The sequence below is a fragment of the Python bivittatus genome, unplaced genomic scaffold, assembly GCF_059951505.1.
Source record: "Python bivittatus isolate LINGU-HERP-01145 unplaced genomic scaffold, Pbiv_v1 ctg000160_np1212, whole genome shotgun sequence".
Lineage (NCBI taxonomy): Eukaryota > Metazoa > Chordata > Lepidosauria > Squamata > Pythonidae > Python > Python bivittatus.
In genome coordinates, this window is record NW_028277076.1 from 3,606,912 (window position 1) to 3,621,696 (window position 14,785).

At 40.9% G+C, this 14,785-nt stretch overlaps 1 protein-coding gene across 5 annotated transcripts in view; it reads left to right on the forward strand.

The window, feature by feature from the left end:
* The window catches only part of TNC (tenascin C), a 55,115-nt gene that overhangs the window by 10,875 nt on the left and 29,455 nt on the right, over window positions 1–14,785 (forward strand). For all 5 annotated transcript variants that reach the window (XM_088146949.1, XM_088146952.1, XM_088146948.1 and 2 more), the window contains exons 2-7: window positions 6,958–7,536; window positions 10,335–11,927; window positions 12,326–12,589; window positions 12,997–13,112; window positions 13,207–13,363; window positions 14,144–14,413. In XM_088146949.1, the coding sequence (XP_088003075.1) occupies window positions 7,074–7,536; window positions 10,335–11,927; window positions 12,326–12,589; window positions 12,997–13,112; window positions 13,207–13,363; window positions 14,144–14,413 (2,863 nt within the window). In that variant the 5' untranslated portion in view covers window positions 6,958–7,073. The remainder of the gene's footprint in view (window positions 1–6,957; window positions 7,537–10,334; window positions 11,928–12,325; window positions 12,590–12,996; window positions 13,113–13,206; window positions 13,364–14,143; window positions 14,414–14,785) is intronic.

Sequence of the window (14,785 nt, forward strand, 5' to 3'; positions counted from 1 at the left end):
TTAGAAATTGAAAGAAAGCTTGACATATCCTAAGCTGTTATGGGCAGTCCAACCCATCCATCTAATTAAGATTAAAATATACATTCTATTATGAAGAAACTCCACCTCTCTTTCTCATGAGAATGTTTCTTCCTTCATTAGAAAACCCTACGTAGCTTTTCTTAAAAGATAACACCCCCCTCCCGCCATAAAATCCAACTGGGGAAAAGAAATTTGAAATCCTCTGTGTGAATAGAGTTGAGTCGCTCCATGGCAGGTTCAGGTATATCCTGATGAAGTTTCATTTAAAGTTCAGCTCAAACCATCTGAACTTTCCATGTGGCAAAGGGCTATTAGCCAATATCTTTTGCGGTTAAGTTTATGAGGCCTGATTGGCAGGACACCATTATAAAGGCATATTTGCTGCAGCCATTCAGGAAGGAAGGAAGGAAGGAAGGACGGAAGGAAGGAAGGAAGGAAGGAAGGAAGGAAGGAAGGAAGGAAGGAAGGAAGGAAGGAAGGAAGGAAGGAAGGAAGGAAGGAAGGAAGGAAGACAGACAGACAGACAGACAGACAGACAGACAGACAGACAGACAGACATCATGGTAACATGGTGACATGGCAGTGACAAGAATTGTGCCCCTTCTGTGTGTTTCATTGAACAGATCTGTGGGGGGGAGGGAATAAACATTATGTGTGTTTGTAGCATCTGGGTCAAATTTCCTATCATGTCCTTGGGTCAGCATGTCAAAACAACCCTAGGCATTGTTGACCTTGGAAATAAATGTAATTGACAGTCAGGTCCTAAGCCCTGTAATTCATAGGGTTTTTATTTTTTTCCCCTATCCTGTATCTTTCCCCATGCATTCCTTTGTGAAGCATCGGTATCTAACCAGAGGTGCAATTCTGTTGCTCCTAAATACCTATTCAAGGTATTGGGCATAACACCAACAACAAAATGTTCCAGTACAGAAAAGCTCTTGTCATTTCACATTTCCAAAATTAAGAGTAGTGTTCAGGAAGAGTGCATCTGTAAATGCAAACAACTCTCCCTTTGTAACAGCAGGGTTGTCCTGCACACTTTTTCTCTGAATACGCTCCACCAAATTATTTATGGACAGCTGCTGTGTCTACTTGCCCATGCTATAAAACAGATCATTGTGAGGAAAATGCAAACTGTGGATTTGAGAGACAATCGAACTGTGATGGTCTTGGTACCTGCAGTGGACACAGAACGAACAAAAATGGGAATTGTATAGACAAAGGAGGTGCACTACTGTCACAGTAGTGTGAGAGTCCCACTCCTGAAAAACTCTCCTTTCCTCTTTAGTGAAAGAGTTTACCCACAAATAAGTGGAGAATGTTGAGAACGTTCAACCACAGTTTCTTGCCTTAGTCATGATATGCAGAATGGACCATTTCTCCTCCCTCTCATTTTTACCCACATCCTTTTTAAATATGAGCTGCCAACACACCCCTTCGCTACAATTTCTTGGCTAGTGATGCTCAAAGAATCCCATCTAGTCATCCCAGAGTGCTTCTCTGAATCCATTCCAACTTGTCAATTCACAAACAGGAGATACTGATCAAAATAAAATCTTTGATGCTGAGTAAGACGACGACCTGACTTCTGCTGCTGAGGTACTTAGGTACTTATTCATATATTGTCCAAACCATATTTTACATCAGCAGTTCTCTGAATCTAACCAATCTGGCTCAACCGATGTTAATGAGTAGGGCTTATAAATCCCCCCCTTAGTTTGATTTCTTCCAACTTAGTTGCTCTCATTTCTTCATTTTTAAGAGGAGTGGAAGAAATAAAAGACACTGTTGCTAAGAGTATGTAGAACAGCTGTTACTTGGGTAGAAGAGTCTTCTTCCCTGTTGGTTCCTTCAAGAATTCGAGATCATAATTCCTCATCACCCTATAAATCCTGGGATCAGGAATGATGGATACTATAAGCTATCATATCTGGAAAGCTCTATTTTGAGGGAGATTGGATCCAGGATATATCTCTGATATCTGTTTTTTAAAAGCCTCTGAATTCTAAAACATGACAACCTGACACCATATGTTTCTGTACAGTCTAGATTTAATGTGAAGCTTAAGGATTGAATACAAATATATATTACCTGTAATTATTAAAGGGATCTCTTTTTTGTGAATTAGATAGTTGCATTTAGTTTATTTTAATCACTATAATATGTTTAGGTTTTCTTTCTTTCCTCTCAGTGCTGGTTTTTTTTAAAAAAAAATTCACCCATAAATACATTTTTAAAAAAGAGGTTTTATGAGTTTAATTTCTGGCTCATTTTTTTTTTCCTAGCATCAGTGTATGTGCAGAAAGGGTAAGGCACCATACAATACCATCCCTTTTTGTTGGTTCATTTCATCACTGGATACCTCAGGATATATTTTGAACTGTTAATAATGTATTAGATGGTTATATGATCCATCCCAGCAGGGAGCAACTACTGGCTGATCCTGTCTGGGTTCAGAAGATAAATGTGATCAGGCCTGGTTTGTTCTCATCTGGGAAAGCGCCAGAAAATTGCAGGAAAAGTAAAATATTGCCCTGACTGCAGGCAACACACTTCCTTCCTCTTTGTAAGACATTATGAGCTTGAGGGAGAGTTCACCTTTATAAAATGCAATCTGAGTTTTTGGAGTAGAATAGAGCTGTTAATGGAGTAGGGAAACCATCATGTGGGGCTTTCTCCCCATCTTGTCTTCCCTAAATCTAACTCCCTTTATGCTCTTTTTTTTAAAAAAATCTTCTACCCCTGCTTCTCTTTCTGAGAGAATACAATCTGGCTTAGATATGGTACTACTGAGACTGAGTTTGCCCCAGTGTAATTTGGTGATTTTCTCACATTTTGTGGGATAGAAGGAAATAAGACCTTTCTGTTCCTCAGAGAAATGGCTGAATTTCCATTCCTCCTTCAAAAAAGAAGGTAAGATCTTGATTTCACAATATCTGACAGAAGTAGGTCAGTCAGCCATCAAACTGTGACGCCTGAGGGAGATACTAACATGAAGCCATTTAGGAAATATCTCAGTGGCCTCATGATAGCTGGAAAAAAAAGAGTGCCCTTTCAAATTTTAAATATGTTAAGACCAAGGACAGAGGAGATTTGAGTAGTGATGGGGATTATTTAGCCAGAAGAGAAATTTCTCTTGAGGAGAACTTTATTCAGACCTCTTGGAAACATATAATAGGGGAGGGAGTACATTTCATGCAATAGATATCTAAAAGCATCATCTCAGGTGCCAGATGGTGCTTTGGGGAGAAATAGACTAATTTGCAACAACTCTACTCAACTCTATTTTGCACTGAACATTGGGCAGTACAACAGCATTTCCTTGTTGAACGCTTCTAACTGAATACCAAAGTGTGTTAATTATTCTCTTGAGTTGCAATTAAGTGAAGGAGGACTTCATTGTCTGGGCAGCCTGCCAAAGGATCCCTCACTTATGTTATTTTTCAAGGGAAACAGGAGTATAGAATGAGGGTGGATTTCCATGAGCGGCAGAAACAGTGACAGAGCTCCAACAATGAATCCACCAGGTCAGGTGGCCGATGGGAGCAAGAAAGCTGGAGAAATGATGATGCTAGACCACTCTGATATCTAGTTTTAAGGAAGGCAGGAAGTTATTTAGATGCTATTTTATTTGAAATGGCCTCCCTTCCACTTACAAACTTACCATCCACATTATCACTTCCGTCCTCTAGTTTTTATCTATTCATAGATTAATAACAATAGACAAATAAATTAATTCCATGTTTTGGGACTAAAATAATAAGACTCCTTTATTATAGTGACTGTTCCATAACATTGGATGGATGAAAAGTAATAAATAAATGAAGAGGGGGAAACCATATGGCATTACTTTAAAGCAGTGTTCCTCAACCTTGGCGACTTTAAGACGTGTGGACTTCAACTCCCAGAGTTCCCCAGACAGCCTGACTGGCTGGGGAATTCTGGGAGTTGAAGTCCACACATCTTAAAGCCACCAAGGTTGAGGAACACATCTTTAAAGGACCTATTATACAGTGCTGTTGATCGTGTGAGATAGACCCAGAAGATGGATACTAAAGACCATTTCTACATTGAAAGGTTGACATGAGTTCACCATTCAGATACCAGAAGAGCTATTGGGTAGAGAAAGGCTCACATGTTATAGAAAGTTAGATATTTGTGGAACATTAGAATAAACTTCTTCATGGCCAAGACTGGTCAAGATGGTACCATAATTTAGAAATTTAGGGGCTCCCCTTTTCTGGAGGTCTGTAAAGAGTGGACAGCCATCTTCTGGGGGTGCTGTAGCTGCTGATGTCCTATAGGGAGTAGGTGAGTGGAATAGATGGCCTCCACCAGGTTACATGCTTTGAATTTAGAAAAATCAAAGAAAAAATCTAGCCCCACCTTCTCTCCGCTGTGCAAACTCTGAAGGCAGAAACTTTCATGCTTTCGTTGGAAGAGTGTATCCTTTTCCTTCTCTATGTGAGTTTTTGGGGTTTTTTGGCATGCTTTCCACTAGAGAAAATTCAGTGTTTTCCTCTTTGTGTGTGTGTGTATGTGCCTACCCCACCTCACTCAGAATGTTTATTTCCATGTACATTTTCCCATTCCTTTATGCAGTTGTATGCCTGTTCTGAGAACACTGCAACACTGTTAACAGCTCTGAAAGAAGTTGGCATCTTGGTGTGCATGTGTGTTTCTGGGGCATTATTTGGCAGATCCGAAATAGGCATTCTCGGGGTTTTAGGGGTCCCCCCTCCCAAAAAAGGTCTGCAGTTTCATATGATGCATTAGGAATTGTGTTAGTTTTTCTGGGGTGCAACAAGCAACTCCCCACCCCACCTCTTCTACTATACAATATACAACTCCAGGTCATGGTATAACCTAATAAATGCATTCACACAACAAAATAAGTTCCTTCTCCTTCTCCTTTTAGTGCTTTATGCAAACCCAGCCAATTTGATTAGTTTATGACTTAATGTTAAGTAATGATCATGCAACTTATTTCTCCATGCCTGTAACATTGGGATAAAAACATTATTCCTGACATCCTTCTAATCAAGTCCTGGAAACTGTTTTAGGACCATCCTGTGAATTGTATAGAATGAAAAAAATTCTCCAAGTGGTCATGGATGCAATCACACTACTTACTTCCCACTTTTTTAACATATAAAATAAAAACCTGCTAGATTCACATTATTATTGGCCAGTATCCATCCCATTTCCCCCTTTCAGGATTGCCAAATATAGGCCTTATATCTGTAATTAATCGAGACTTTTTCCATTTCTCTTTGGCTGCAAACTGCAGACAGTGTCTCTATTGACCCTATAAAGAAGCCAAATGAGTTTTATACAGTGGAACAGCCATTCAATAACAAAGAAGGTTTAATAGATTTAAAAAAAAAAAAAAAAATCTTTTCCAGAAAGGGCTATTCTGAATTGAAGCTTAAGTATTTTTGGCAAAACCCTGAAAGATCCTGGAAATGAACAGCAGCCTTATGTTTAAATTTTACATTCATTGCTCTGATTTATTTGAGGGAGGAGATGGAGTGAAAGAATTACAAGCTCTGTAAGTATGTAACAGAGGCCCTAACAGCTTTGGCCTGATCCACTGTGAAGTCATTGCAAATAAAAAAAAGTGAGTTCCCAACCATGTGTAACTTGGCAGTAGGACTTTCTGAAAGCGAAAGTTTTCAAAGTCATTGATATTTGCCAGCAAGACATATGTCTTCTCTAAAGAAGCTGGGGTGGGGGATAGGGAACCATGGGAATCTACACAGAGGGTTATGGTGCTAGCAATGCTGATTTGGATCTCCTTCCTGAGCCATGTGCAAAGTTCATGGGGAGAACATAGGCGCTCTCTGCCTGTTTCAGGTGACTAGATGACGGTGGGGAAACCCTGGAAGGCCAGTCAGCATGTAAATCTGCTATAACAGTTATGGTGTTTGTCCAGAACCAGAAATAACCAGCTTCTGCCACAGAACCCATGCTGGGCTGAGAAAGACTGAGCCACGGCTATAAGATTGGCGGAGAAATATTAGATCAGCTGCTCTAAGTTCTTGGAATAAATGGTTGTAACCATTCATCTCAACTTGATGAGACATATGTTCTCAGTCTGAAAACGTTCAATGTTCCTGGGTTAAGAAGATCTTGAAGAGAATCAGCTGAGCTTAAGATCTACCATCAATGAGCCCTGATTGGGGGAAAAAAAAAATTCTGGAAGTGTTCAGCATTCCATGCTGAGTTTCCATAGAGTAGCCAGCAAGAGCAGAACATAAATTTCAATTAAAAAGTCATCTCTCTCTTACTTTCCAGGAGTCATTTCCAGTGGCCTATTGCCCCAGCTCCATTTCCATTTTTAGATTTTCAATCTGTGGCTTTTGTCTAAAGCAAGATCTATCTGGTGCCTTTTGGGGGAAGCTCCTAGAAACAGCAATGAAATGAGAGAGATTATCTGGATGAGGAAGAAAAAACTGTGCGTCTCCATGCTTTATTTGTGTTTTGGAAAAAAAAAATCAATCCATTATTGTAAAATCACAATAAAAGCTTTATTTAGATTATTGGGGGGGGGGGTAGGAACTGTGCCACAAAAGAGAAAGAAATTGTTTTATGATATCCCAGTTTCAATACTACACTGGGGCTGGCACAGGATGCAACCTCCTTCTTCCAGCCAGGGCCTGATTTTCCAGCTTTTGGACATCAAATTAGTTCACCCATCATTTGTTTGCTATCATTTCCTGGTTCCACAGCTGAAAGTTCTGGTGATGACTTGGACTCAACCTACCAAAGAAAAATGCTTTTTCCAACTCTTTCATTACAATCTTGGAGGTTGTGTCATAATGCAAACAGATCGCTTCCCGATTCATCTCTGATCCCTTCCTGCAGGTCAGCACGGTGTTGTGGTATTGATTTCACAGCAAATTAACTGACTCCATGTAATTTTAATTGTTGCAGGACCAAAAGCAGAGGCAGACCTGAAGCTCATTGTCGCATCTGAGTGGGATCTCTTCTTTTAAACATAAAGCAGCCCTTTGTCTATAAAGAGTGCTCTGAAGGAACTGAAGCTCAATATGGGTCTCTCTATGTGGGCCGTGGCCTTGGTGACCATCTTTTTGTTCCATCAAGATGCTAGTGGTGGACTCATCAAGAGAATTATTCGGCAGAAGAGGGAAACAGGGATCAATGTGACATTGCCAGAGGATAACCAACCTGTGGTCTTCAACCATGTCTACAATATTAATGTCCCAGTAGGCTCCCTTTGCTCTGTGGACTTAGACCCCTCCAGTGGTGACTCAGAACTCAAGTTTCCATCTGAGCCAGGCAAGCACTATCAGGAGCATACATTGAATGAAGAAAATCAGATTGTTTTCACTCATCGGATAAATATCCCACGACGAGCTTGTGGTTGTGCAGCGGCCCCTGACATCAAGGAACTACTCAACAGACTTGAGGAACTAGAAGGACTGGTATCTTCTCTGCAGGAACAGTGCAGTAGTGGTTCAGGTTGCTGCTCCAGTGGTCAAACAGTGGAAGGTAAGTCAGGGAAACCCGAAGCAAGGTGGAATGGAATAGAATGAAGGAACTAGAATTCCCAAACAGGAGTATTTTCCACTTAAACCCCATTGTAGACCCCATTTTGTTCATGTCTAAGTTGTATTTAAACTGCCTCCCTGAAACTCTCATTATCTTCAAGGATGAAACGTAAGTAAGTAATATGCAGAGCAACCGCTGTTTTGCTGCCACAAGACACTTAAAACCAGCTGACTTTCAGTAAGTTCCTGTGCTGCTAGGGATGCGAAAATTTTCTCCAGTGACATTTCAGTCATGAGCTTAAAGGAACTATTGACATACAAGAAGTGGCATTTAAAAAGCATGGAAAGATTGTCCAGGGCAGCTAATGTAGTTTGAAAATCTCTGTGGTATCTTCACTGGTACATTATTTTGTGTGCATTTGATAGCTAATATATATATATATATTTCTAGATGTTGAATTCTTTATACATTTTGTACACTGAATTCAACAATAGGCACTTGGGCAATTATTCAGAACTATATTATATATATATATATATTATATATAATAAAATGAACATATTGTTTAGCTTCAGACAGGCAAATTTGTTATAGCCAGAGGGCTGCACTCGATTATTAAAGTTTTTTAAGAGGAAGAAACCAAATACCATAGTGATGTGATAATACCATTACAGAGGCATGGTGAACGTCTAAAAAAGTTTTTAAAGTAAAGTAGATCAAATTTGTCTATTGCTTAATATCATGTATTTCTTATTTTGCCCCAAATGTCCCCGTATCATTGCTATCTTTACAATTTGCCACCAAGGCTATGAAAAGGGGAGTTTTTCTCCTTCTTTCATATCATTATGCCCAGCCCCACATATCCACTGCATTCCTTACAGAGATGAATAAAGGTTTTCTTGATTTCCTGACCAAGAACCATAGAATGAGAGGTAGGTCTTATAGGTTGTATGTGGCCTATTGACCAACCATCTCCTATAGGATTTGGTGATGCCCACAAGGCAAAGGATGTAAAAAATGAAAGCTGTGAGGCAGGTCTAGAACACATTGTTTCAGGACCTTGGACAGCACTACAGGTATTGGTCTGGAGGTTCCTGACTGACGTTCAGTACCATGGCTAGCAATTTTGCAACTAAGGTTCTAAGCAAACTGCCATATGTGGCCCCCCAAACTTGCTTCTTTTGGGCCCCAGTTGATTGCCCTGCTGAAATATGGTAGCAAACCAAGACACTGTAGAAAGAGGCGGGGGGTCATATTTAAGTCCTCTGGATTGGCTTCACTCACCTAAAAAATCAAATACGACCAATTTAAAAAAAAACCTCTAGGGTTTCAATAAGTTCTCCATGGCTGCATTGTCTTATGGAAAAGAACTTCACTAATAGTACATTGATATTTGCATCCGTAGTGTGCTCGTATTTCTTTCCCTTCATTGTTATTGTCATTACATTTATATTCTGCCTTTCCTTTTGGAGCTCAAGGCCATTTTCACAGGGATGTCTATTTTAATCCCACAACAATAATCCTAAAACAGAGTTATGAATTGGCCCAAAGTCACCCAGGTGTGCTCCATAGTTGAATGGGGACTTGGACTTTGGTGTCCCAGGTCAAGTTGAATTCTTCATCCGCTTCAGTACAATGATAATCATTTGCATTTTGAGGGTCCAATTTTTCAGTTACGAAATAAAATGCTAAGAATTCTCTGTGTAATTAGACAAATCTATCAGTTTTACTTTCTCACACTTTGGCGGGGGTGGGGACAATCTCCAGTTATTTCTTACCTGTTTATGGTGGAATTTCTAATTTAGTAAGGCCCGTGTAAAAAAATTAATTTCACCCATAATTTTCTGTGCCCAGCTATCATTCTCTGTTGTGCTGAGTTTGTGCACATTTACTAATGTGATTTGTACCTTATGAAAAGCCTTATAGGGAAATAAATGGTTCACCTGGTTATAAATACAAGAAGGGGGTGGGTGGATAGCAAATGCTCAGTGCATTGTTACAAGTTTCCTAATATTTTTGAGATGGGAATCTGTAAGACATTTTAGTGTAAACCTTCATAGAGCATTATGGCTTGTAAAAACAATGACACCCATTATATATCCCCTAGAACAAGGGGGGGAAACACAGAATCTTGATCCCACCCACTTCCCAGCTTCATCCCCATCTGCTGGGCCACCAGCCTCCCCAAAACATAAAATCTAGCCCCAGAAGACAAGAAATTCCTCACTTGAGTCTGTGTGGGGAAAAAAGTGTCCTTCCAGTTCAGCTCAGTTCCTTGTGATTCCATAGAGACTTCCAGGTGGTTTTATTGGTAAAAATAGTCTTCTATCTCCTTCTTCCAATAGTTTTTTTTTTTTTTCAACTTTCTAATCTAGCGCATAGCCCAAGGATTCCCTGGTGATCTCCTGTCCAAGAATAAGCCAGATCTAGCCCTGCTTTCTCAGCCCAGTGAAGGATGGCCAGATGTTGCCCCCTGCTGAGATGGCTATATAACAGGTTTAATTGTCATATTTAATAATCCCATTTTCTGGGTTTGCAAACATCATTGAATTATAATCTAGTTTAAAAGGCTGGGTTTGCCCCACAAATAGTCAGCATTAACACTAGCCAACATAGCTGTATAAAGTTGGTTAGGCAATTGTTGGGTCTTTCCCTGAGCTGATCAATGACGCATGTTCTCAGGAAGATGGAGTACAAAGGCCACTGGAAAATCGAAACAGAGGAAAGGGTCGTTCTTTGACCCACACATTCTTTGGCACTCTTTGGAGATAACATGCTTCCCTGCTTTATTCGGACAGGTCCCGTTGATGCTACCCCCTACTGCAGTGGACGAGGCAACTACAGCAATGATATCTGTGGCTGCATCTGTGAACGCGGCTGGAAAGGACCAAATTGCTCCGAACCAGAATGCCCACAGAACTGCAATGACAGGGGCCAGTGCATCAATGGCCAGTGTGTCTGTGATTATGGTTACACTGGCAATGATTGTGGGGAGCTGGCATGTCCTGGGGATTGCAACGATCAAGGCAAATGTGTCGATGGGAAATGTGTGTGCTTTGATGGTTATGCTGGGGATGACTGCAGCCTTGAGGTCTGTTTGGTGCCCTGCAGTGAGCATGGGAAGTGTGTGAATGGGCAATGTATCTGCATGGATGGTTTCACTGGGGTGGACTGCAGCCAATCCCTTTGCCTTAACAACTGCAATAATCGGGGGCGCTGTGTAGAAGAAGAGTGTGTGTGTGATGAAGGCTACACCGGTGAAGACTGTGGTGAGCTCATTTGCCCCAATGATTGCTATGACCGGGGTCGTTGCATCAATGGCACCTGCTACTGTGAAACTGGGTTCACTGGTGAGGACTGTGGGGACCTGTCCTGTCCAAATGATTGTCACCATAATGGTAGCTGTGAGAATGGTGTGTGTGTGTGCAATGAAGGGTTCACTGGAGATGACTGCTCTTTACGGAGGTGTCCCAATGATTGTCACAAACAGGGACGCTGCATTGATGGGCAATGTTTGTGCAATGAAGGTTTCATGGGGCCAGACTGTGGGGAAGTGAGGTGTCTCAATGACTGCCACAATCAGGGGCAGTGTGTGAATGGCCAGTGTGTGTGTGATGAAGCTTTCATGGGGGAGGACTGTAGTGAACTAAGATGCCCCAAAGACTGCAATAACCATGGCCGGTGTGTTCATGGGAAATGTGAATGTGATGAAGGTTACATGGGGGAGGATTGTGGAGATCTAAAATGCCTCCATGACTGTCACAATCAGGGCCGGTGCATCAATGGGCAATGTATATGTGATGAAGGCTTTGTGGGTGAGGATTGTGGCAAGCGCAGGTGTCCCAATGATTGCCACAATCGGGGCAAATGTGTTGATGGCCAGTGTGTATGTGATGAAGCTTTCACTGGGGTTGATTGCAATGAACTGCGGTGCCCCAATGACTGTAATGGCCATGGACGCTGCATTGATGGGCAATGTGTATGTGATGAAGGCTACACAGCTGAAGACTGTTCTGAACAGACTTGTCCCCAGGACTGCAACCAACGTGGCCGCTGTGTCAATGGGGTCTGTGAATGCAACGAAGGCTTCCTTGGTGAGGATTGTGGGGAACTAGCTTGCATCAACAACTGCAACAACCAAGGCCGTTGTGTGAATGGACAGTGTGTATGCGATGAGGGATTCACCGGCGTGGACTGTGGCCAAAGGAAATGCCCCGACGACTGCAACAATAGAGGACAATGCATTGACGGGGTGTGTCTGTGTGATGAAGGATATCAAGGCCCTGCCTGTGGTGAACAGTCCTGCCCCAACAACTGCAATGATCTTGGTCGCTGTGTAGATGGGCGATGTGTCTGTGAAGAAGGCTACGTAGGTGCCGACTGTTCAGATGGTAAGTTTACTGAATCACAGAGTTGAAAGGGGGCATTGAGAATCTTGAGGCTAATCCCTTGTGTAGATCCTATCATCTTCACCCAATATGTTGATACTGGCTTGAGAATAATGTGAGTTGTAGACAAATGCATGACATTGGGGATAAGAAGACTCTTCAAAAATATAACTCTCCATCTGTAGCTCCAACTGGTATATTTCATGATTTTGCTGGATATGTAGATCAGTCTTTCATAAGACAAAGTGGGGTTGTAGTTCTACAAAAGCATGTCCTTTGCTTCTTGGATTTCTTAGATTATTTCTTCTTCTTCTTCTTCTTCTTCTTCTTCTTCTTCTTCTTCTTCTTCTTCTTCTTCTTCTTCTTCTTCTTCTTCTTCTTCTTCTTCTTCTTCTCAATAGTATCCCCTCCTAAGGATTTGATGGTTACTGAAGTGACAGATAAGACCATAAACTTGGAATGGGCGAACGAATATGCAGTCAATGAATATCTCATCACCTACATTCCGACTAGCGTTGGTGGCTTAGAATTGCAGTTCCGGGTGCCTGGAAACAAAACATCAGCCACCATCCGGGAGCTGGAACCTGGTGTGGAATATTTCATCCGTGTTTTTGCCATCCTGAAGAACAAAAAAAGCATCCCGATTAATGCCCGGATTGCTACTTGTAAGTACTTTATTTATTTATTTATTTATTTATTTTTATTTATTTATTATTAAATTTAGATGCTGCCTCATCTCCCCCAGGGATGACTTTAAAGGCCAAACAAGTCTTTTTTGCTGTTCAATGAGCTATATTTATGGAAAAAAACATACTGCATCAGTTAGCCTATAAGTTTTTGTGTAGCCTGAGGTAGCTGGTGATAGAAGAGATTGAACAGCTCAAAAATTGACATCCAATACATGCTATGCTTAAACTGTCTCCGAGTTTTGGTCATAGTTCCTGTTGACCATCTTCTCATAATTTCATTTAACCATGGTTTACCAAATTACCCCCATTATGAATGGGTGAAAAAAAAAATCATTCAGATCTGTGCTGAAATAATGCTCTTTCCTTCTGCCTGTGCTTTTCAGATTTGCCTGCCCCAGATGGCTTGAAGTTCAAATTAATTAAAGAGACTTCTGTGGACGTTGAGTGGGACCCCTTGGATTTCCCATTCCATGGGTGGGAGATTATCTTTAGAAGCATGGTAAGAAGGATTCTGCCTAGAAAGCTTGCACTGTGGTCCTGCTTTCCCTTCTTCCTACTTTCCTACTTTCACATTTCAATGGTTTGCATTGCAGAAAGAGGAAGATAACGGGGCTATCAGAAGCAGTCTGAAGAGTCCTCAGACATCATACCTGCAACAAGGCCTTGCACCAGGACAGCAGTATAATGTATCTCTTATTATCTTGAAGAACCAAACCAGAGGACCTGCTGTGTCAAGAATCGTAACCACAAGTAAGTAGCCATTGAAGGATGTCAACCAAGCAAAGATAGTGAGAAAAAACATAGCTCCATCTTTTGCCTGTAGTGTCTGTCAGAGATAATCACTGCATCTGTCACTTGAAGGCTTTTAATCATATCAAGGAGGATTCTCCTGTTTTTAGAATGATTAAGAGTATCAGGGCATGGCATAATGGATCTTTTTCTAGGAAGGGACCAATCAGTTCCTGATTTGGATGGAGATTGTTGATCAAATCTGATTCAACAATTTACATCCATTCCGAAATGAACTTGATTGGACATTTCAGTTCAAAGCATTGCATTGGGACAATTCAAATTTTTTTTAATTGATTCAGGAGAACACTTTTGGGCATGCGTGACAGACCTTCCCATCAATTCAGAGTCATCCCATTCAATTCTGCAAGTCTGATATTCTGATCCCGTCTGGAGCAACAATTCAGTTCAGAGATGCAATCAAATTGGCTTGAAATTTGCAGAGCCCTCATTTTCTTTGTATTTTATAGATAGGACAATGTATAATTTGGGGAAGAAAACCGTTTATTAACTATTGAAAAGGGAAGAGAAGAAAACATGGAAAAATGTAAAGTAGGGTTCTCCAAAGTGGTTGCTATTGACCCCCAAGGGTCAATGAGACTATCCAAGGGGTTGTCGTTATTCATAGTACTGTTAGTTAAAGTAGTATTTATTAAATTATTTTCATATAATAAATGTTTGTATTCAGATACATTAAATCCTTGCCTTGTCCTTTTTTTAAAAAAAAATTTTCTGTGCCAGGACTAGATGCCCCCAGCCAGATCGAAGCAAAGGATGTTACAGACACTACTGTACTCATTACATGGTTCAGACCCTTAGCTGAGATTGATGGAGTTGAGCTGACTTATGGGCCCAAGGATACCCCAGGGGATCGCACGTCCATTGACCTCGCAGAAGATGAAAGCCAGTATTCCATTGGAAATCTGAAGCCACACACTGAATATGAAGTGACACTAGTGTCTCGGCGTGGAATTATGGAAAGTGACTCCGTCACTGAAACATTTGTCACAGGTATGAAATGTTTTTTATTTTGCTGTGTTTTTAAGTGTGTTACTACTCTGTTCCAATTCTCTGGTTTTCAAACTCCCTATCCTTGGAGAACTACCTTGATTATTTATATGGTTGACTATTAAAAACCTGCTTTAGAAACCTGGCACTTTGTGGATCATTCTGGGTCATTTTAGGGAGTGTATTTAGTTAAGTTTTCTGGATATTACGTTTCTTTACATGATCTGCAATTAATTCTTGCTTCAGTTATTTCTACGGATGCTCCCAATCTGATATTAGGGGACAAGAGCATTCAGGAAGTCCATACCAACTTTTAAAACTGATAGCTGATATAGTGATATAGTTTTCTGCCATATGGAAACATAGGTGTTGTAG